The 25,285-nt window shown below is 38.0% G+C and overlaps 1 protein-coding gene and 1 long non-coding RNA gene across 5 annotated transcripts in view; one reads left to right on the plus strand and one right to left on the minus strand.

Moving 5' to 3' along the window:
- Positions 1-18,202, plus strand: part of PTPRG (protein tyrosine phosphatase receptor type G) — a 624,649-nt gene extending 606,447 nt beyond the window's left edge. For all 3 annotated transcript variants that reach the window (XM_037019107.2, XM_037019108.2, XM_037019109.2), the window contains 6 exons: positions 32-108; positions 549-677; positions 3,451-3,597; positions 4,295-4,437; positions 13,003-13,138; positions 13,717-18,202. In XM_037019107.2, coding sequence (XP_036875002.2) covers positions 32-108; positions 549-677; positions 3,451-3,597; positions 4,295-4,437; positions 13,003-13,138; positions 13,717-13,863 — 779 coding nt within the window. In that variant the 3' untranslated portion in view covers positions 13,864-18,202. The remainder of the gene's footprint in view (positions 1-31; positions 109-548; positions 678-3,450; positions 3,598-4,294; positions 4,438-13,002; positions 13,139-13,716) is intronic.
- LOC118972513 (uncharacterized) overlaps positions 2,873-25,285 on the minus strand; it is a 78,191-nt gene continuing 55,778 nt past the window's right edge. For both annotated transcript variants that reach the window (XR_012128923.1, XR_005061541.2), the window contains exons 2-4: positions 15,300-15,378; positions 12,003-12,090; positions 2,873-2,953 (exon numbers count right to left, since the gene is read on the minus strand). This is a non-coding gene — a long non-coding RNA (uncharacterized lncRNA). The remainder of the gene's footprint in view (positions 2,954-12,002; positions 12,091-15,299; positions 15,379-25,285) is intronic.

Below are 25,285 nucleotides of genomic sequence, written 5' to 3' on the forward strand. Positions count from 1 at the left end.
ATGTGGTGTTTTTGCTTTTTCCATATGATAGCTGAGCGTGCTCGAGTGGGTCTTGCACCGCTGCCTGGAATGAAAGGAACAGATTACATTAATGCTTCTTACATCATGGTGAGAGTCAACAGTTAATTATAAATAAAGCCAATTAAACTGAAAGGTGCTAAAGAGCAGATACCACTATGTGACTGACGCCATTTTTTCAAATAATTTCTCAATGTGTTAATATGAAAATTACAGATTTCTGTTTCTGGAAACCCCTAACAAAAGACAGCTTATCCATGGGGATACAAAAGTACTTAAAAATGCTTGTTAAGGAATTGATTTTATTGTTAATTTCACCCATCTATTGTTTGAATAGATTTTGCATGTGGAGAAAAAATTGTCTTCACATGTTAGAAGTACACCTAAAAATTAGCCAGATCTACTGAATGTCTTTTTCAGTTATTTAAGTGTGGTCAAAACAATGCTGTGTTATTCCATGAACATATTTTGTTACCACAAAATTAGAACCAACATTCATAATGGCTGATTTTTCGTCTTCCTACCCACAGGGCTATTACAGGAGTAATGAATTTATTATAACCCAGCACCCTCTGCCACATACTACGAAAGATTTCTGGCGAATGATCTGGGATCATAACGCGCAGATCATTGTCATGCTGCCAGACAACCAGAGCTTGGTGAGTGAAGCACATCTGCTGGGAGGCTGTGAGCCGCCATGACGTTGGTACCTGCCACGGGGCTATAGTGTGTCTGTGCTGGGCAGACGGGAGTCAGGCTCCTCACCTCTGGGTCTTTCATAGGCTCACAGTTCCTGCCCTGTCAGTTCCATTCTTGATTCTCTGCTGCTGATCTCGCTCCCACCACATACACACACACACTTTGTACTGTACATGGCAGCGCAGTAGGCTGTGAAAAAGGTCTTTGTAATGTATGTCCTTAACCCAACCTCTTAGTTGCTGCTGTGTTCCAAAAGTGCCATACGGCAACTACATTTAAATCTGTATTTCCTCCACATGCATTAACTCACTCACTCCTCTCTACACCTGTATGACATAGTGCTATCATCATCAGAACCAGGATTTGAACCTTAAAGCATTGGGCTCTGATAATTTGTACCACCCAACAACATAGACATGTTTCCCAGTCCCCCTATTGCCACCAAAAAAAATCCTATCAAAACTACTAATATGTATCATTATTCCCCCTCCAGCTCTATAGGCAAGTCAGAGCCATTACAGGGAAGGAGATAATGAAAGGGTAGTTTGTTCTAACTTCAAGTCCCTTCTTAAGACCTTCACTAAGCTACCACTTTCTCTTTCTCCTCCCTTTAGCCCGTCCCTGTTGAGGTGTCTTGACTATGCAGAAGAGTGAGAAAGTTTTGAAAAGTTAAATGTTTGTACTTAAGAGTTTGTTGCATTCTTAAGTTTCAGAATCAGTTGGGTCTTCAAAGTGAAAACAAAACACAATGATGCCCTGCCTCTATGAGTGTCAGATTATAAGAGGCTTGATGACATGCGTTTGACTGTGTGCCCAGTCAGCGGGAACTTCTCTTTGTCGCATTTTGCTCCAGCTTCAGAATACTAAGACTGCCTCTGCATGATAGAATGGCAACGAAGTTGAGAATCTTAAGCTAAAAACTGGCGTGCAAATTTTCAAATTAGCTGGCAATTGGGGTCTATTCTGTTTGGCGTGGGGATTGGAGGCATGTTGCATGAGTCAGTATTTTGTTACTGTCACTTAACAGAGGACAGTCACCAAAACCATCTACCCACAAACTCATTTGTGTGGGGAAACTGGGGGGACTGGACCAAATAAGTCAGTCCATGTTCTGCAAGGAGGCAAGGGTGGAGTCGTGTGTGTCTGCACTCTCGGTTTCAGGGTCAAAAGTCACTGGTTCCTCACCCAGCCATCAGTTTTATAAATACCTAGGCCTCTCTGGACATTGTTAACATATTTGTGAACAAAATAACAAAGAAGCCAGAGTCCTACTGACTTCAAGTAACATTTTAAAAACATCTTTCTAGATGACCAGTTACTCCCTAGTTCACCCAATCTGTGTTCAAAAGTTTGTCTGCCTTTCTTCCCCATCACTCAAGTCCCCTTTGGCAGTCAGAAGGCCAATTTGGTAATTTACTACTCATGCTCATGTCTTTGGTGTATGCAATTTTAACATTCCCATTTTTCAGATATGGAAATTAAGGCTCAGATAGATTCAGGATTACATCCAACCCTAAATCCGCGCTTAATCTACATATACTGGTTAAATTTTTAAGTCTTGTCCACCATAACCTTATGTCTTTACTATCTGTTAAAAAGGACCTATTTCCCATTCCTTGGACAAAATGTATTAAACCCATGATGGTCACAGAGTCCTTTGTACTGAGTAAACCCAATCGTAATCTGTTTCCCCTTATGCTGAGCTTTTAAAATAAAAATGTACTTGGCAATAAACTTTATTGAAACTTGAAAGGGTGACAAGTCTTAATTGGACTCTTGGCTCATTTCTAATGCAACAATGTAACTAAACAAAACCTCTGTTTTGAACATTATTCAGAATTAATTCTGACACTTCTTTCTGACGTCATTAGTAGTATCTAAGCATTTTCAGGAAAATGCCCTTAGAAATGTATATATTACAGGTAAACTAGTTTTCCATTTGAAAATGATTAGGAAAAGAGGTGGGGGGACGTAATTTCCAACCTAATGCAATGATTAGCTTTTTCTTTTCTTAGTCCTCCATAATCTAAAAATAAACGAACATTTAAAAAGCTTGCCTGATTCAAGACGGAAAGACTCTTTGTTATCCCCCTTTGAATCCAACATTGACAACAACTTTTTTTAAAGAGCACCTTATACTCCACCAACATGCTCACCTGTGGACAGTCTGTCCCTTACCGTTCATTAGTGTGACTGCAGACAACACATGGATCTCTCTGAGCCTTGGTGTCTTCACCTGTAAAGATAATAAAAATCCCTTACATTTTATATTGTAAAAGTTATAAAGATAATGTTGATTAAAGTCCTTTGCAAAATCCTAACCAACTGTAGAACTATAATTAGCATAATCCATAGGAAATAATTAGCATGTCTTAGTTGCTTAAGCTGTTGTGAAATAACAGATTAACATTAACTGGTTTAGGTCCTGTCTCCTTACTCACTCTGATAATTACATTACAGGACATTTTTCAACTAGAGGCAATGCATCCCCTATAGAGGGAGCATTTTTGGTTGTTAGAATGACATGGGTAAAGGATGCTAGCACATGATTGTTATCAAGTATATTTTACAATTGAACATGGAATGATTACACGGGGATAGACTTGTATGAACCCAATTTAAAGATGAGTTGAAAGGTATGGGAAATGACAAGCTTAAGAAACCATTTTGCACAAAAAATCATTAACAAATGTTTGACAGCACATCAGAGGTTTTTGTTGTTTTTTCCTATAGGCAGAAGATGAGTTTGTATACTGGCCAAGTCGAGAAGAATCCATGAACTGTGAGGCCTTTACCGTCACCCTTATCAGCAAAGACAGACTGTGCCTCTCTAATGAAGAGCAAATTATCATCCATGACTTTATCCTGGAAGCGACACAGGTAACCTAACCCTCCGATCCTCAGTAACAGTCATACCTGGGCCTTCCTTCTGAATCACAGTGAAGTAATTTACCTCCCCCCAAGACAGGCCTAGAGTTGTATATGAATATTTTAAACATGTATACTTTCCTTTTTTCTTCCTTCAAATATTTGCTTTTTCCAGCTGGAGAGATGAAATGTAACTGAGCATGCATACATACTAATAAAAACAATACATCAGAGCTCAATATTTTGTCATCAGAAATGCAAACCTTGCAATGTGTTGCACAGATAATAATATCGAGACTTTTTTGGGTAAACAATATTTTGACATTTAATAACTGCCCTCTTATGGAGTAGATAAGAGGGGAACCATCTTATGTTAGTAATTTAAATGATGATGTCCTAAACCCTTCTTTATCTTTTTTCCCCTTAATTTTGTAGATAAGATAGAGGAGCATATAAAGTCTCTTATAATCACTGCAACTTGAAGTTTTATTGTTACTTGCACACAAAATAGGATTCCACGATTTCACTATCATCATCTGCCCATTTTTCAATGGCAGGCAGACATCCCTAGTATTTTTCTTACCAGCCAGTTTGATTAATTGACATTCTTCAGTTATCCATAATATATCCTTTCTCAGGAGCAAGTTCTTACCATTATAGATATAATGAACTAAAGGATGGGATATGACTCACGTTGTGTTGGTTACAGGATGACTATGTTCTAGAAGTTCGGCACTTTCAGTGTCCCAAGTGGCCTAACCCAGATGCCCCCATAAGCAGTACCTTTGAACTTATCAATGTCATCAAGGAAGAGGCCTTAACAAGGGATGGCCCCACCATTGTTCACGATGAGTATGTATCTGTTTCTTAATTTTAAAATTGTTAGACTAGTGGAGAGGAAAAATGGATTTTAAAAACCTCTTCCTTCTCTCAGCCTATGATAATTCTGTCTTACTTCTACAACTTGTGGGTCTGTTTGCATTTTGATACATCAGACCCTTCCAAGGCATCAGGTTCTCCTGGAGTATATGTTCTAGGAAGGTCAAACTACTAAAATTAGACTTGCATGCCTTCCAAGGTTTTCTATTAAAGGTTACATTTATTTTAAAGACCCTACACTGAATTTCAGCAAACACTAGGCAAGAAAACCTTTTAAATATGGTTGAGTTGATTAGTAGTGAAAAAGTTACTGGAGTCTACAATGTGTTTTGAGATTTAAAATACTGTATTTGGGGATTTAAAGGTAAAGGATTTGAATCTCAATGAGAACAAGTAAGTTATTGCTGGTCTCCCACCTACTAAGTGTCCAACTAGTGTTCAAACTCAACCCTTTTTGCTTTAGTAAGAGAGAAAGGGTCACAGCAGTCAAATTTCAGGGCTAGAACTGACTACTTGTGTAACCCCAGACTCTCTGAAATTGCACAAACCTTTAGCCAGTATGTCACCAATGACACATCCTCGTTTCTCTTTTAGTTCCAAGGTAGCTCCTGTGGCCAGCAAATTCTCAGTGCATCCATTGTGTTTATTAGATCACAAGGTACTCTAGAAGCATAGATATTAATAATACATTTGCAAGTAAACCTTATTGTCAAGTCTTTGATTTTCCTTGAACTAATCTGTAAAGGAAGTGAATACAGACTTGACCTTACACCACAGTTCCCTCCTACTTGAAGTAATCACATTATTGGCTGCTGCCAAAGAGTTTTGTGGTCTTCTTTAGGATTAGTGACTACTTCCAAATGTTGGCTGACTCTTAATTAGATTTAAAGTGAAGATTAGGAGAGCATTACAGTCAAAACCACTAAGTTAGATGCCTGAAAATGTGACAAGCACCTGCGCTGCTGAAAGAGCACAGCCGGCCTGGGGCACTGGTGAGGCGCCTGGTGTCTGAAGCATTAGGGTGTGCAGGTCCTGCATCCAGTTAGGGCTGCTGCTAGAGTTTTCTTCCCTAGCATGGATTAGCTCTCCAAATAAGCTGGTTTTACCAGCTTTTATCAATTCAGACTGAATCCTAACGGTGCTGCCCAGTTCTCTGAGTGATTCTGCTGTTACGATAGTACTCTAAGGAATTTTGTCCTGGAGTCCGTCATGCAAGCTAATCTTACACATACTTAGTTCATGGTGAGGGAAAATGGCAAGAAAAAAACGAGTCAAACAACCTAAATGAAACTGTTTGAATTGAGTTTCTATATTCAATTATTGATTATATTGTCTCATTCAGCGATATTTTGACTTATGCCACATGCTGAATATGTCACCTTTGGAATTAATCAAATGTAACTTGTTCTTAGACCTAAATAAGGAAGAATAAATCAATCCTAATCTAAGGGATTGGCAGCACATATCATACAGGTGAGCTGGACTGAAAGCTAACTGAACAAATGTGTTCATCGTTGAGCCACTATTTTAGGAGATGCTGATTCCATGGAAGTTATTTTTCCACATTTACGCAAGAACAAACTTGAATTTTTGTGGACAGGTGCTAGGCCCAGTGCAGTACTCTTACTACCAGTTACTGTTCAGTTTCCATCTCGCCTACTTTTCTCACCTCTGAAATATCCCTTCGTGAGGGCCTACAACCACCTCAAAGTTACCATGCCTGAAACCAAGCTCCTCTTCCCAGCCTGCTGTCCCCTTACGTATACAAACCAGGAATACATCAGATCTTCTGTGTGCTGCCTCCTCGCCTCCACATCTACTGGCCACCAAGTCTTATCGATGTGACCCAGCTTCCAGCGCACTTTTCAAATCCTCTTCCAGTGTGGTGGAAGTCCACCTTTCCCAGCTGTCATCCCAGCCCCCCACTGAACTGCTTCCTGTCGGCCACCTTGGCCCTGCAATTACTGCTCCCCAGAGAGGCCTTTCAATCAGTACACGTTTCAAAAGCAGCTCTCTTTTACTTATCCAAGAGCTGGTCCTCAAAATCATCAATAAACATTATGTCCTTTCAAATGCCAATCCTGTTTCTCATGTTATAACTATTCTTTTGTGTTGCCATTATTCCCCACGATTTGTACATAGTCAAGCTTTAACTCTTGTTTTCCTTCACTGCCCTACACAGTGACAGGGTTATAAACTCTGCATTGCATTCTGTGTTCTGATTTTTCAAGTATCTGAAAAGCAAAGGCCCTATCTATTAATGGTGTTATTAGATGAAGAAGTAAGAAATATAATGAGAGTAGATATTTACACTGATGATACAAGGAACCCCAATGTGCTTTAAGATTATAGATAAAGCACTTAAAAACATTACTGCACACTAGAAATATTTCTTTGAGATATAGGCAGGGAAGGGTGAAAATATGTTGTTTTTTCTTAACAGCACTACTTATAGAGCATTGCTCTCAACGGTGCCTTTTGGGAAAGTGGCAAACTACCAAGGCCAATGAATGTTACTCATATTTTTCACCAAGTCCCTGTAGTTTTAAGTGCAAATCCATGAACTTAACAAACATCCTTTAATCCTACTTAATTCCTAAACTTCTGCAAGAGAATGACTTACTTTTCTTTTTTTCATTATAATGCTTGGCATGTAGAAGACACTTAAAATAGTCTGTGTATTTGAGTGACTTGACTTAGTTTCTAGTCATGTTAAAAATCTTATTGTGTAGGTACTTCCTTTTAATGAAGATACTTAGTTAAGAGAGGCTAAGTATAGGAAAGAAGGCCAGAGTAATACATGGAGTATGTGAGGCATAATAACATATTGTCTTTTATATACTGAATTTTCTATCGGAATGACTATGGGTAGATTTAACCAAAGGAAAAAACAGAGATCCCCCTGAGTCTTACATTTTCCCTAGAATAGATTAAGCAAAGACTAAATTCTTCTATTGAAAAATATCAGTACAAATGATTGAAAAAACAAAACAAAACCTAGCCATACTAAACTGAGAAGGTAAACTCCATATAACTTAGAATCTGAAGAAAGACAACATAATGAACAAGAACAAAAAAAAATCCAACAAATCCAAGTTAATAAAGCAGTGACAACAGGATCTTAAATTATGCTCAGAGAGTTAGAGGGAGACTGTGTGAATAAAAACATGTATTACGAAACAGGGACAAATTAGAGTCTAAGAAATGGAAATCAAACTCAGTTATGGAAGCTAGACACATAAGTTCTAACACCTGAGAGGTGATCCATGGAGAGACAACAGACATTAAAGTGTAAAAAACAATGGTTGAGATTTTTCTAAGAACTGAATAAAAGGCTGAATTCTTAAACTGAAGGATCATGATATATTTGAGTAACATTCAGAGAGATTTGAACACTACAATTAGCAAGGCCGATCTAATAATAATAATATATAAAAGTATGTCCCCCACACATACTGTATGGCAAAACCATATAGTCTGTTCAACACAAATGGTTTATTTACCAACTGACCATAAGTGGGATTTCAATACATTCCCAAAACATAGCATCCAAGGCCACCACATTCATCACACTGCATTAATATTAGAAAACCAAGAATGAAGTGTGACCCCAAATCCTTATCCCTAAACACTAAAATCCTTACATCTATAATTTAGATAATTCATGAGTTAAAAGGTAATGAAAACAAATTATGAAATGCTTAAAACTAAATGATGATGGCAGAGGAGCTGAACAGACACTTCTCCAAAGAAGAAATTCAGATGGCCAATAGGCACATGAAAAGATGCTCCACATTGCTAATCATCAGAGAAATGCAAATTAAAACCACAATGAGATATCACCTCACACCACCAGTTAGGATGGCCAACATCCAAAAGATAAACAACAACAAATGTTGGTGAGGTTGTGGAGAAAGGGGAACCCTCCTACACTGCTGGTGGGAATGTAAACTAGTTCAACCATTGTGGAAAACAGTACGGAGGTTCCTCAAAAAACTAAACATAGAGATACCATTTGACCCAGGAATTCCATTCCTAGGAATTTACCCTAAGAATGCAGCAGCCCAGTTTGAAAAAGACAGATGCACCCCTATGTTTATCGCAGCACTATTTACAATAGCCAAGAAATGGAAGCAACCTAAGTGTCCATCAGTAGATGAATGGATAAAGAAGAGGTGGTACATATACACAATGGAATATTATTCAGCCATAAGAAGAAAACACATCCTACCATTTGCAACAACATGGATGGAACTGGAGGGTATTATGCTCAGTGAAATAAGCCAGGCAGAGAAAGACAAGTACCAAATGATTTCACTTATCTATGGAGTATAACAACAAAGAAAAAACTGAAGGAACAAAACAGCAGCAGACTCACAGAACCCAAGAATGGACTAACAAACAGTTACCAAAGGGAAAGGGACTGGGGAGGGTGGGTGGGAAGGGAGAGATAAGGGGGAAAATGGGGCATTACGATTAGCACACATAATGTAGGGGGCAGAGGGACATGGGAAAGGCAGTATATACAGAGAAGACAAGTAGTGATTCTATAGCATCTTACTACACTGATGGACAGTGACGATAATGGGGTATGTGGCAGGGACTTGATAATGGGGGGAGTCTAGTAACCGTAAGGTTGTTCAAGTAATTGTATATTTATGATGTCAAAATCAAAAAAAAACTAAATGATGATGAAGTCACTACATTTCAAAACCTGATAGGATGTAGCAGAATCACACTCACAAAAAATTATTGCCTAAACTGCATATACTGAAAAAAGATTAAAAACAAGCCATTCGACTCAAGAAACCAAAAAAGAACCAGATAAATACAAAAAAGTCCAAGTAACTAAAAGAAAACAGCAATGGGTTCATAGAGTAGATACAACTTTGGGAAATGGTGAAGAAAAAATGCTATGTATCTGTTGTTACTTTAAAAACATTTGAGAATTATCATTTTCTTAAGTCTTTCTTGTAGAGTTTTATACTGAAGTATTAAATACCTGGGATTTGCTTCAAATGGGGGAAGAAGTAGAGATGAGACAAAGATTGGACATGAACTGGTGATTACTGTAAACAACTCACAGATGAAGGCTACATGCATGTTACTGTACTTTTGTGTTTGATATTTTTTATAATAAAAGGTTAAAAATAGAAATATTCTAAGGGAGATGGCCTGTTTATAACTCTATACTAATACATGTTTAAGCCTAGATAATACACATAATGGGTAATATCTACTGAATGTGTCATTCGCACGAAGGCGTTTCTGTCCTGAGCCAGTCAGCTCTAGTCTCACTATGAGACCTTGGCCAGTTACCTCACCTGATGTGCCTTGTTTTTGTCAACCTAAAAATGAGGATAATAATAGTACTTAAAGAGTTATTGTGAGAATTGATGCATGTAAAAAAAAAAAAAAAAGCAGCTATGAGTCTGGCACATGGTAAGAGTACAACTCAAATTTGTGATTCCTAACAACTCAATAAAAAGATAAGTTCTCAAATTGTTAAGGCTCACTACGTCCTGACTGAGCTACATTTCAAAAATAACACAGAAGGTAACCCTGACTTCAAAAACCAAAAAGGCTAGCGCCAGTTTAGAAAATAAGCCAGTCTTATTTGAACATGGGTACAAAAACCTCAATAAAATACTGCCGCAGTAAAACCTTTTGTGTCATATTAAAATAATTATACATCATGAAAAAAGTAAGATTTAGCCTAGGAATGCAGAGCTGGCTGCACATTAATAAATATCCAGAATTTGCTGAGATAAACAGATTTTTTTTCTCATTTGATTTTTTTTTTTAATTAAAGTACTGAAATAGTCTTCTGATGGTTTCAAATACATAACACAATGGTTTAACACTCACCAAAATCACCAAGTCCTCACCCCCTCCATTGTGGTCCCTGTCTATCAACATAGTAAGATGTTACAGAGTCATTAATTGTATTCTCCATACTGTACTACCATCTCCGTGACCTACCTATATTGTAACTGCAAACTATTGTGACTTTAATCCCTGTCTCCCTCCCCTTTGGTAACCACTAGGCCCTTCTCGGGGTCTTAGTCTACTTCTATTTTGTTCCTTTTGTTTTGCTTTGGGTGAACGAATTTCTTAAAAAAAACAAAAATAAAAAAATCAATAGATGTTGGAGAATATACAATAAAGTAACACCACTCACTCATAATTCCCCTCCATAATTCATAAATAGCTTGATAAATGTTATTTATCAGAACCTGACAGCAAACATTTTCATTTGATATTAAAAATAGGAGCTTTACCATTAAAGTAAAGAATACAACACGATACCTCCTTGCAGTATCAGATTGCAAAACTGGCATTACTGGCAAATAAAGATGTAACCAAGTTGATGTGGAAACCAGTAACTTGACCGTATCGCATGAAACCAAACAGAAAATGTCATAAAAAGGCCATGCTTAGGAATAACAGAAACCCTTAAGTACCCAGGAATCACCCTAAAACGAAATCGGTAAAGACTATGAAGGCAACTATAAAATCTAACTGGAGAAAAGGCATCACGCTCATGAACAGGGAGCACTCGAAGACACGCCCACCCCCTCAGCTTGGCCTGCACGCCCGGTGCGGCCTAGCCAGCATCTCGGCGGAGCGCTTCATGTTCCTTGGCGCCCTGTCTCAAGATTAATATGCAACATGAAGGGATGGAGGAGAAATGTTAGGGTTATTTGGAAATGAGTGTACAAGGGGGAAATGACTACATATGTTTGAAGCACTAGGGAAAAAATGAAACATTGAATGTTGAGACAGCCAAAACTACTGTGGAAACTTGCTTTAGCAGATATCAAGATTTCAAACAAATGTGGAGAAATACAAAAAACAGATGAACAGGCTAAAACAGAGTTCACAAACAGGCCTGCATATACGAGAATTTACTATATGATAAAAAGGAAGCTCGAATCAATGAGAAAAGATGAGCCTATTCAATAAAAAAATGCTAGGACAAGTGATTATCCATTGGAAAAATAACTAAAATCAGACCCCTGACATCAAAACCAGAAAAAGTTTCAAATGAATTAAATGTACAAAATAAAACTAGAAAAATACAGAATTCTTTTTTAAATACAGGGTTAGGGAGAGCATTCTCAAACAAGATTCAAATACATCTAAATTACAGTATTAGAAAGACTGCAAATAATAGTAAGAGCAACTAGAGATTGAAAAAAAAAACTTGCAACATGTACAACAGATAATAAAGATCTCCTATAAAAATTCACCTGAAAGAAACATAAAAAAAAAAGCCAAGCTATATTAATAGGCAATTTCAGAAGAGGAAATACGATGGCCAATAAACATAAAAAGATATTCAACTTCCTTAGTCATCAAGGAAATGCAAATAAAAACAATAATAAAATACAATGTTTCACCCATCAGGTTGACAAATGCATTTAAACTTTAAAATGAGGGAAAACAAGTATTCTCATGTCAGGCAGAGTATGAACAGATAAAAACCACTTAGGAGAGAAGTATGGAATTATCTTTAAAACTAAAAATGGGCATACCTGTGACTTAGCTCTTCCACTCATGGCACCTCTACTAATGTGCAGAAGAAATAACCTGAATGTCTGTCCATAGAGAAGTCCAGCATGCCTGTAGAGGACGGAATAATGAGTTGGATTGCAATGTACTGATACACCTAAATCAAGAAAGCTACACATAAATATCTAACAATTGTCACATCTATAATAGGTTACCTCTAAAGTTGGGGTAGTGGCTGGGGGGATACTTTGGCCTTACTTGTATTTAAGATATACGGCATCTATAATGTGTTAATTTCATAGAAGAATTCAGAAGCTGCATATTTAATAGTTTTCAACAGAACAGTAGGCATAAGGCATCTAAATTCTAGTCTCAGTTCTACCACCAACCAGTACCACCGCCTTGAACAATTCATTTAATTCATGTATTTTCTCATTACTAGTAAGGAAACTATGTGTCATCACAGGTTCCTACAAAAAATGGAGTTGCCAACCTGGCCTGATGAAAATGTCTACCCTTCTAAGACTGAATGTCTACACTTCAGTGCCAAAAATCATTACTTACTATGAAATTCATCTTGAAAATGCTCTGACTGCATTTTGAACTATATTATTTCCATTTTTATTCCTATTTTCTAAGTTCAATTTAGGTGGTTGGGATCGTGAAAAAAATTTTTCACCACTTTCTATTTGTCTGATAGCTTGTAGTTACAGTTTGTGTATCTTTCTTAGTGTATCACTCCACACCCAATCATCTGTAGCCCTCCCAAGTCTAATTTTGAACCTCTCAGCTCATACTGACCATCAAGCTAAGCATCTGATAAGCCAGTTTGGAAGATTTACTATTCATAAATACATGTCGCCTTTATGCTAGCTACTAAATCTCTCTCCTTCCCAGCATTTCAGTCATTTTTGTGCTTTCATATACAGTGTACTTAGCCTCTATAAAGAGTAATGGTAATTTCAATCTAATATATTCAGTCCCGTAGTAAATCTGAAAGAGCATTTTTGTTTCCTCCCCAAGGTACGGAGCAGTTTCCGCAGGAATGCTGTGTGCCCTCACCACCCTGTCTCAGCAACTGGAAAATGAAAATGCTGTGGATGTTTTCCAGGTTGCAAAAATGATCAATCTTATGAGGCCTGGAGTATTCACAGACATTGTAAGTACTCTGCTTACTTGTGAAGCCTGTACAACGGCAGGTGAAACTCAGGCTCACACTTTATGGCAGTAGTTCTCAACTGGGGGTGACTTTGCCCCCCAGGGCATGTTTGGCAATGTCTGGAGACTCTTTTTTGGTCATGAGAACTGGAGATGGACAGCAATGCTGTGGCATCTAGTGCGTCGGGCCCAGGGGTGTTTCTGGGCGGCTCCCTTTGCATCAGACAGCCCTCTACACAAGGATTGGACCCAAAATAACAGCAGTGCTGAGGCTGAGAAATTGATTCTAGAGTGTAGTGCCCTCTAGTTATACTGATATTCTAGTATTTTAATTCAGTCAACACTGAGAATCAGTTCCAAGCTAATAGAGCTGTCAAGGACAGGAACAAGGCATACATCTTGATTTTAAAGGATTCAGGTGACTTTTTTCTTAAAAGTTTCTTAGCATTAATATATGTGTATACCTGTATACCTGTTCTGTATGTTTTTCACAAATATTTTTTGAATTAGTATTTCCACCTTAGGCTACGTGACTTTGCTGTTCTCTTGGTCTCAAACCATCTTCCTCCTCTTTTTCAGGAACAATACCAGTTTGTCTATAAAGCAATGCTCAGCTTGGTCAGCACTAAAGAAAATGGAAATGGTCCCATGGCAATGGATAAAAACGGTGCTGTTCTACTTGCAGATGAATCGGACCCCGCCGAGAGCATGGAATCTCTCGTGTGATCGGAATTCTGAAGGGGCACTTACTTTGTAAAACTTCTGAAGACTGAGAACTTTTTTGAGGCCTTTTTTGCCAGACTCTAGGTTATACAATAACCCAGTTACTTTTTTACACTGATAAAAGTTTTGATATTTATTTTTTGTCATTTTATGTCTTAATGGTATCCTACTGAGCATTTGCACCTCTCTTTATTTCACACAGTGAAAAACCCAATCTGACCTAGTTTGCACTATCTGATCAGTGTTACTGCCTATAACCTAATACTAAAGCAAACCTGACGTGACATTCCATGATAACATACATGCTACTTTTCAGTTAAGTACAAGTGAAGGTCTTTGTTAGGACAGTGAATCTTGATTTTTTTTTTATTATTATTATTATTATTATTATCGCTAAGTAGTTGCACTCGGCTGGCAGGCAGTGCTGAGCTTTTCATCGAGTCCCCCTCTCCTGCTTCTGTTTGGCTCTGTTCAGCACTGGACGCCTTCCATACTGACATGGAGTTGCAGGGGCACTGTTCTCTTTTTATGAAATAGCAGGTTATTGGGAACTCATAAGAAGGTCTGTCAACCTCATGGCCTAGAAACAGTTCCATTTATGGTGGTGAAGACATCCATCCATTAAGAAATTAGAAGGCGTAAGAGTTGGTTCATGTGAACATCACTTATTAGTTAAAATTATATTCATAGCTTAAAAAAATGCCCAATTGTGTCAAAATAAAGGATATCTCTGTATTACAGTTTTCACAGTAGGTATGTGGACAGTGTGTGTTATTTCCATTTTGACTCTGAAACACCTACACCCTAAAATCAGACTATCTTTTACAATAGAGAGATGGCAATATTTTTCACATCTCAGTTATGAAACCCTTTTAGTGTCTCTCCATTAATGCTTCTCGGTTCATAGTAGTAAGTGCACTTCACAGCAGGTGGAATACTGAAAAATTTTGCAGGTGTGTTTTTAAACCTAGTCCTCAAAAATGTCCCTATTACTCATATAGTGATCTAATAAAAACTACCTATAGAGTTAATATTCTTTTCTTTCCTTTTTTGCCAAGTGTTTCCTAATAAATCCCATAATTGCACACATTCTTCTACTTAGATTAATTTGAAAATACTGGATTAGCAAAAGGCTTGGGACTGTCTAGATTCCACATATAGATAAATCTGATTTGGAGAGAGAAAATTAGAATCTTGAATAAAAGGTGATACCAACAATTACAAATGTTTTTAAAACAAAGAGATGGCTGTCTGTGCATTTAAGTAGCTTAGTCTCAAGAACAGATACACTTCAGTAGAAGAGGCCAATCATCATTACACAAGGGCCCAAGGACGTGGCCGGTCTAGCCTCTGGAGCCATATGCACCCTGCAGTGTATAATGGGAAAACTGCGAGCATTAGGAAGAAATTTCAGTAAGTTAAAAAAATTAGCTACTTACTGAGATCTGTTTCATTTATTGCACATTTGCTTTTGAGGGACAACTTCTGTCAGAAGGAAATCATTCACCAGAACTGGGCCTGTTAAGAAGAAAAGAGTTTTGGTTATACCTGATGTCCACACATTTCAACAAGAGTCCATACTGGCTACTATCATAGTATCTTAGTAGACATTAAAACATTAATGATAATGACTATTTATAATGAGGTTCTGTTTATCTTAAGTTGACTTTCTATGAAATTTGTCAAAGTGGTGCTGAAGGACCAAAACTGCTAAGGGGAGAGGGTACAGGCCAGGACAACAGCGTTTTCATGAACTACACACTTGCCAGGGTTAACTTCATCTTTTCATCACACAGATTCAGCAACATGGAACGGTGTGCTATTCACAAACTGCAGCCTAGGCTGGAGGAAAGATGTGCAAGTGAACAAAGTTTGCTAAAAACGTAAGCACTAGGTGACAGGCACTTTATAGGCCCTCTCCTCCTTTCAGAGCACTAGAAGCGTTACCTAACTTCTTTTTTTTCAAAGCTTGAACACTGAAACACTGTATAAGTGCCAGGAGGCTGAGGGGACTCAAGAAGGAAGATTTCAGATCCTGGCAAGGGCTAGATTGTTTTATTCAATGACGTAGGTTACTTTAGTAGAGACTGTTGACAGGAACTAACTCTTTTTGGTAGTTGGCAAAATGGATTTGACTTTCCGAAGTAATGCTAGGTCAGGGTCAGGGTCCCTCAGTTTTTTTTCTTAATACAAGTAAACATTGGTTAGAAGACACATAGCGAGTATTTCCTTCTGTGCTATTTACAGAGGGCTCAAGCCATGAAAAGGCACACCCTCCAACTCATTTCTTGACCAGCTCTTACATGGGTACCAGAGTCATGGTAATAAAGAAACAGCTAGAAAATAGAAGCACTACAAGGATGGTTTAGAAGTTCTCTAAGAGCAGCTGTGTGTCTAAGCAGGCTTGAACCAACATCCTCAAATCCTGACTCACTGAGCTATGAGCAACTGCTATTTGCCCATCTTGCCAAAGTGGTCCAAACCCCCTTTACTGGGGACGGTCACATTCACAGTTCCTCACTGTCACCACAGAGTGAATCCTCACTGTCACCCTGCATCGACAGAACTGTGTGCCTCTTCCCAGAGGCAGAGAGTTCCAAAGATGGTGTTTTCTGTGCGACATAAGCATATTGCTTAGCTACACTAAGAAGGTTATTAGCACTTGGCACTCAGGAAAGGACATAGCTATCATAAATTAATGTGCTTTTTAATAAAATAAGTGTATTGGGTATATAGATTCAGTGCTAGGTGAACAGAATGCACACATCATACTAACCTGAATTGCAAAGATCACACTAAGTGGCAGTGCTGGGCATCAAAGACAACACCTCATTGCCATCAGAATTCTTTCTTGCATCTAATACCCACAAAATCTTCTCATATATTAAAAAAAAAAATAACTTCTGAATGCCAACATGTGTAAGATTAAATGGATTTTCCTCAATGTTTATGTCTTGGGAGTTTTTACAGTCTGTTTCAAACTGAAGAGCCCAGTAAGGTCAGAGAAGGTTATGGTGTTCAAGGCCTGGCTGTTAAAGAGTTCTTAGCCCAGAATGACTTACTGGGATCAACAAATAACCTTAATTATTTTATAATGACACAGCACAACTGCCTTGTTATGAGTTTTTTCTTAAATGCATATATACTGTATTTAAAAATTAAAATATAGATAACAATTTACCAAAGACACATATTACTAATTCTAAGCAAAAAAGTAAAAAAGCCCAAACATCATAATTTAAGAAATATAATCAAAATGTACTCTGTCTTAAGATTTTAGCAGTTATACTAGACAATGCATTTCAACTCCTTTGTTCTGAAGTTTATATTCAAATGGTGCCAGTGAATTTTTATATGAAGGGAAAATGCCTGCGTTTTTTTTTTCCTTAAAGGCTGTAATTTCACTAACCCCTTTGTGCTTTCCCTTAGTTGCCATTTAACATATGACACTGGCTTTACTTACATAGAAGACATGCTACCAATAAGAAGGAACTGTAACAATGATATTTGGCCTCTACTTTGTCTTAGCTGTTAAACTGTTTTTAGTATTTTTGTTAAATATTTGCAAAGGGAAGCATTTTCTACAGAGGACAATTAATTTCAAGAAAAATATCTTGAGTTTTAAGAAATAAACATCTCCAGGAAAGGAGACAGCTGATTTTATAAAATGTCACAACTCTCCAACATTTGGGGTAGTGACTCGTTTTTTTTGTTAGGGTATTTGGAACTAGCAAGCAGCCATTGTTTCTAAAAACTCAGCTTTCGTGTTGATTCATTTCTTTCACTTCATTCAGAAATAGCTAAAACCGTTAAAACTGTAAATATTTTGTTGCTTGGGTAAGCATCTTCTGGGAACTTTGTATCTATGGTATATAATCATAGAATTTTATATTTTCATATAAAGCTAATTTTTTTCTAGTTTCAACTCAGTCATAGTTTTGTGTGTGTGTGTGTGTGTTTTTTTTTCCCCGTGGTGGATATGTGAATTTGACTTTCTGTGTTTTGAAGTAACCAAGAGCCATCTTTGCATTCCAAAAGAATCGAACATGTGTTATTTCTTTGAGGCAGTGATTGTGAAAGCCGTATTTTCTTTTTAAATTCCATTGACCATTTGTGCAATAGGAATTAGACATAATTAGTCACTGAATACATTCGTTGCATTGACCCATTTGGAAAAAGTGGGGTTTTTTTCATTTGTCAGGGGGGAGGGGTTTTATAACCTGAAATTTTTCCCTTTTTTCTTCTGTTTAAGACTATATCAAATCATTCTATTATAGTGTTATTTAATATGTAAATTGTATTGCTATACATTAAAAATAAAGTATGGTTTTTGATGTATTCATTAGTGTGGAGCATTTCTATAGAAATACACCCAATAAAATCAGGTTGCTAGTCTCCCTTAAGAGGTACCATTTATACCTTCCAAACCTCTCTTAGTTTTCATGGTTGCAAAATGAGTCTTACAAGTCATCTTTGTACAGGTGACAAATGAAAAATGAGTGAGTTTACTGTTCTTCCTCCTTTAAGGAGTTAAACAGTGACAAAGTTTTACTGGCATTTAGAATCAAGCACTCATCTTCAGTGTACCAACTGGACTGGTAGCACCTTCTCCCTCTTTACTGATTTACTGTATCAGGTGGAGGATATGTCCTGGCAAGAGCATTGGAGAATCTGTGAAGACCTACAGACACGTGTCAGACACACGGAGGATACTGTAATTGCTTCTGCTTACAAAGAATGTTGCCATTTCCAAATGGGTACACAGCTCCCAAACCTGGCAGCTCGGGTCCACCGTTCTGAACCTCTAGTGGCCCCACATCAGGAGGTCAGCTATTACTACTAGGGCCCCAGTTTTTCTTCCCAGAGAGAGAAAACCCTGATACTTAGTTCTCCCTCACTAACAGGGAACTTACGGAACAATATAGTAATCTTTTCCAGGGTAAATGGAAGAAAGACCAGTTCCAACACAAAATGCTGAATTTCTCTTAGGACGGAACTCTAGTCTTCATGAAACTGCACACATGGACTCAATACTCTGTAATACAGAACTTACATATATACCAGAGGTCACAAATTGATGGTCTGTAGGTGTTATTTAGTCCACAGACATATTTTATGTGGCCCATAATTTTTAAAATTCATACTTGGTAACTAAAAGTGAAAGTTTTTACATTAAGATTGAAATTCCATCTCAAAAAATGAAAAACGCCATATTAAGCTAAGATACAGATTTCAAACTCCTTTCAATAATATGGATGGTGATACAAGGCCAGGCTTCTGCTCTCACCGCGGCAAAGACAAGCCAGAGCGGAGGAGGGTGGCTCCCTTCAGGCGACACCACTGTCTATGTCTCTCCCACTACCTTCTGTTTGCCCACCCTCAGTCATTTCAGCAACCTGCCTGGATCATCCTATAAGCAGGCACATAACAATTTTGAGACATCTTCCATCTCGGGCTGTTAAACCTACGACCGAGAACAGCATAAGAATTTAGACTGATCCTGCAGTATGACAGTCCTAGGAAGCCATCAAGGGCAAAGGCAGTTCCCACATTCCTAACTACTTCTGAGTCCAACTGAGAACGCTCTGTAAGGCAGCAGGTGTGAAACGAACAAATCAGTTCTCTACTCTGTGGCTTTTACTGTCCAGGATGTAACTCTAGACAAGCAGATTCATTTCTGCTACTGAAATTGGGGCAAAGAAAGAGTGTAAAAAGCCACTAGTCTAAAACCCCACTTTCTAACAGTTAGTTAGTTTAGATGTTAAGAATGTTAAGATTTAGAAACAAGTCACTACTAACCCTGTCTCCTTCAGAGACAGGATTAAAGAAATTGTTTTTTTAAATTTCTGCCTGTGTTGGTGAAACAGCATAAATCAGTAGAAGATAGGAACCAGAAGTTAGGGACTTCAAGATAAAATTGGCTTTTGGTGATTGTGAAAGTTTGCCAGGGAAGATAATCAGAGCAGCAGTTTATATGAATCTAACAATTATATTATGTTGCTCAAAAATTGAAAAATAGAAAATTAACTTTATCTGATCTGTACTAATTTGAAATCCTTCGGCTTTTATTGTTACTGGCCTACACGGTAATCACCTTCCCTACTCCACACTCCACTTCTGCAAGGGGGAGAAAAGTCAGGCTTTGTGACAGTACCCAGTGGGCCTTGCAAGGCTTAGGAGAACATTCTAAACTGCAAATAAAGTTAGCATTCTTCAGAATTCATTCCATAAGTATTTGCTAAGTGTCTACCAGAGGCCACATGTTGGATACACTCTGTACAGAATATAAAGTTGTTCAGAGGCTTTTCAGGTAAGATGAGGCAGACTGTAACTTAATCTTAAAATCAGTTCTATACTTTATCCAAAAATATTTATTTGACTCTACAATAATCTGAGATGGCTTTTAGGGAGGGAGTAAGAAAGACAACTGTGCAGCATGAACAGTAAGCAAAGCCTGTAACCACCACTATCCCTTAATTTATAGACTATGCTCACATAATTCTGCTTATTCTATGTTATACCTGTTACTGGAACTTGGAAAGTATTTTCCCACAGGGGTAAAATGTCACAGAATGAGGACCACAGAGTCAAACAGCCAAGGCTTCCAGTCAAGTCTGCCACTTACTGACAGAGATCTGCAGCAAGTTGCTTCACTTCCTCTAAGTGCTATTTTTCTCATGTGTAAAACAAGGAAATGAATGTTCATCTCAGGACTGCTGTGAGGAGTGAATGAGATGATGCACTCAAAGCTCCTGGGACAGTCAATCTAGCCATTACAACTGTCTTATGATCTTGCTTTATGTTTTTTAACTGCTTAGCAGACCTTCTGTCAGTCACGAAACAAAAAGTCAGCTACCTTAGCACGCCCAATTAAATACTACTAAGAAATCTCCCTCACTGATGAGGAAGCTCATCACATCAAACTGACATGAGGGAGGCGGAAGGAGATGAAGGTGGCAGAGTGAGGTCAGCCCATATAATACACATCTTGCTGTCCAGAAACAAGAGTGTCAGAAGCCGGTAATGGACATACACATTGCCCCAGAGCTTAAATATTTCTCTTCCAATGGCTCAAATCTATCAGTACATGCCAAGAAACTTTTCTCCTTTTTGTTTTTTTGTTTAAGGAAAAAAGCTCCATAATCTAAGAAAAGTGAAACATAAGGCTTCATTATATTTGTTAATGTCAACACCAAGTGTACAATATTACAAAGTGCACAAGATGAATGTTGTTTCTATCACTAGCTACAGTGCCCTGTCTCAACCTCCAAACCTCACAAACTAATATAAACAGCGGTAATTTCCTCCTTCCTCAGATGACTTCTATCTTTTATATCTCCCACTACATTCAATATAGCACTTCATTATCAACCATTATCTTCCCTCATCTGAAACTGACTTGTCCTCTTTAGCCACTCGCTACCGTACTGTGAAGAAGTGGCCAGAAATTAGAGACATTTCCTATTTCTGCAATAGATCCTTGAAGTCTATAAAGTACATTATTTCACAGTATCTCATTACATACATAACATCATCTGTTTCCTCTGCCAACTTTATTGATTGTTGGAGGAAGAAAAAAAATTAAATTACTTATGGTTAATATTAGAACACTTGGTGTTCTATTAAATTAAAATACATATTCCAATATTTAACATTTCATGACTCATGAATCCTATAAATGTTTCATATTTGATCATTTTAAAAATAACATGGTGGGCTGGAGATGGCTGGTAATTATAGATCTGCTTTGTTTATGTTACCGTATTCCTATTATGTTAATATGTGTGCGCAAGTTAGTTAGTAGTTTAAAACCTATACATACTTAAGGTACTCTACAAGAAGATATGTCAAAGAAATAATCAATCCTCCCATGTTTTCTTCCATATGCTACCTCTATAGCTTTTCTTCTTCCTTCCTAATTACAACCCTTAAATAGAATTCGTGCCTCATATCTTATTTACCAAGTATCATAATTCCTCCAGGTGGTAAAGATACTTCGAGAGAAGTGCTGGGCATAGAAGCCACAGGGCATAAATCTGCAAAGAAGTAAAAAGCTAACCTTTTCAAACAATATGGCTTCTCTCTCACTTACCAACTTTACATTTCCTTGTATGGCCCCGGAAGAGGACTGGTTAGCCAGAGACGGGTAAGATTCCTCAAGGGAGGAACAACCTAAGACAGGCACAGTCGCAGGGGGGCCATCAGGTGAGAAATTGGGGAACAACAGTGGTGAAGCTTAGAACCTCAGCTCCCCCTGTGTTGAGAGAAATCTTCTGCATCCGTGGATGTTTTAATGCCCTTGTCTAGCTTGGATTAACACATAGTCTATAGGCACACACCTGATCATCTACAATTGCTCTCTTACAACAGTAAACTATGTTTTCTACCTTTATCTTGCATCTACCTACCACTTCAGCAGTTTATTAAAAATAAAAAAAATAATAATAATAATAAAGGGAGAAATGTGGGATCCACATATAAATCAAGTATAAAAATCAAACGAATATTCATATTTGACCTGATTGTTTATAGTTCATAGTGCGTGATCAGAACTGAAAGTTTCTGTGATGAATGCCCTTGTACTGTTCACCATGTAAGAACTTATTCACTATGTAAGAATCCGTTCACTATGTAAGAACTTGTTCATTATGCTTCAGAAGATTGGAGACTGACGAGAATTAGGCTTGAGATGGATTAATGATTGTGCATTGAGCATTGACCCCCCTATACAGAATTTTATTGTTGTTAACAACCATTTGATCAATAAATATGAGAGATGCCCTCTCAAAAAAAAAAATAAATAACATGGTGGGGAGACTGGGAAAGATGGAGGCACAGAGAGACCTTGAACACACCTCTTGCCCCCATCTGCACACCGAATCTACACCTACAAAATGCAGTTCATCTTGAGGAAGAACTGCGGCCAGAGTGAGTGTCTTCTGCACAGCAAGGGAAAGAGCACATAACAAACGGCAGGAAAATGGAGACACGGTCTCAGAAGGAGCCCAGCCCCAGCACGACCTGCAGTGAGGAGTAAGATCACCGAGCGGCCTGGACACGCATTCCCTGCCCTGGGGCGAGAGAAAAGCCTCACTTTAAGCTGCAACTATAAATGGAAAAAAATTACTTTTCACAGCTAAAGCCCCTGCCATTTGTAAGGGAAACAAATGGAATGGTCTCCTAGATCACAAGTCTGGTGAGCATCTCGGTTTACACTCCTTCCCCACATTGACAGGCAGGGAGCAGGGCTGGGGGGCACACATCAATTTCAGACTCAGTCTCTGAGGCCTCTGAGCCCTGGCCCACAATCAGACACTCCATCGTGACAGTACACTTGGGCCACAACACTGCAGTGCAGGCACCAACCCACGTGCCGACAACCCCTGGAGAGCGCGCCCAAGTCATTGCTACATGTCGTCAGGGAGCCTCTAGTCAGAGGCTGGGCTTTCCTGGAGGCCATCCAACAGTGCAAACTCCATCAGTATCCACTAAGGAGCCCCACCAGCTGGAGCCCTCCAACTGCTGCCCCCTCCTGAGAGCCCTGACACCAGGACACCCCTGGCTCATGCTCACTAGGCCTCCAGCCAGCCAGCCAAAACCCACCAGGCACACACAGCCTAGCCATGAAACCTTCCCTACACAAAGCCAATCCTTCACACTAGGAATGGGAGCCCTTTCTACTAATTCATAGAATCAAGCACAAAAACTCAAACGCAATGAGACAGAATAGTATGCTTGAAACAAAAGAACACAGGAAAACATCAGAAAAATAACTAAATTAAACAGAAGTAAGCAATCTACCGGACAAAGAGTTCAAAATAATGGTTATAAAGATGCTCACCAGCCTTGGGGAAAGAGTGGATGAACTCTACAAGGGGATGGAAAATATAAAAAAGAACAAATCAGACATGAAGATATGATAAATGAAATTACAAATACACTAGAGGGAGTCAAATGCAGACTAGAGGATGCAGAAGAATTGATGAGTAATTTGGAGGACACAGTAATGGAAAGATTCATATCTACATTATGCAGCAAGAAAAATAGAAATCAGAAAGGTAAAATTAAATCCATTAGTGGAGAATAATCCATGTGTCTTCAAAAAAAAAAAGCACACTGGCAGAGATCTAAAGAAATCAAAGCCTATTGCTGATTTTTGCACCAGGCAGGCTACACAGAAGCCATCTGAGATATGGAGCAAAAGGGATAAAAGAGAGTATGTTTTTGAATGTGCTGGAAAAACTTTGAAGGAATTCAAGAACAGAACTCTGCTAATTAATCTCCCTTAAAAATCAACCAATTTAATCTTGTCAATAATCCTCCTTCGAACAGTCAATGGTTCTCTTTCTGAATCACATCAAATGTCGAGTCTTGACTTTAAAGATATCATCATTCTTCCCTTTACTGCTACCTTTTATTTATACAACCTTGTATTACTTCTTTTCAGCTCACACCTCTATTCTGGCCAAGTCCAATCTATTCACTCAATGACCCACAAACTCATTGTTTCATTCCTACACTTCAAAACTTACTACCAACAACTGGAATAATTATAATACTATTTAATTTCCAGATGTATGAAAAAGATTCAGTTATTTCTGACTCACTTTATAAAAGAGAGCTGTACTGTTTGTATTTAAAACTTGAAGTCATTCTTAGGGACACTTCTAAGCAGAGTGAGCCTTATCTAAAGCTATACAAGAAAAATCTGATCTACCTTTGAGAAGAGATACGTTTTCATGAAAAATTTTGAGAAAACTTGACTACCTCAAATAGCCTGTTTTGTGGTCTTTCTTTGGCAGTGGCACCATTGGTGTACCTCCATCTTTAATGGTTCTCACCTTCAGGCAAAAGTCAAGTCCAAACTCTTTAACCTGATATTTAAGGTATTCCATGGCATCCTCCTTTTCCAAGTTCATCTTACTTTTTAGATTTAAAAAATGTGTTTATCCAGGACTTTTCCAATATTCACAGAAACAGAATGTCCTTCATTTCCTATTTTGTCACACAAAAATCTATCAATCTTTTAAGGTGCTGCTGAAGTATCCTTTCTTTCTTGAACTTTTTCTCTGAACTCCGGTGGAACGTACTTATATTAATAATACTAATCTTTTTGAGACCTAATGATAAAATATCCTGTATTGTTATTTAGCATTTAAGGTCTGTATAGAGTTTTGGCTTTCAAGAAATACCTCAAAGTCCGATAGATCTGTCAATTCTACTCTCTGGGCGTTTAAAAACATTTTCACTCTGTCGGATAGTAACTGCACTAGTTGGGGTAATGATTTAATAATATGGGCAACTGTTGAACCACTGTGTTGTATCCTTGAAATCAATATAACATTGTGTATCAACACTACTTCAATAAAAAATTAAAACACACACGTACACACACAGATACAGTTCATGAAAAATGTCATGAAAA

The sequence above is a fragment of the Manis javanica genome, chromosome 3, assembly GCF_040802235.1.
Source record: "Manis javanica isolate MJ-LG chromosome 3, MJ_LKY, whole genome shotgun sequence".
NCBI lineage: Eukaryota > Metazoa > Chordata > Mammalia > Pholidota > Manidae > Manis > Manis javanica.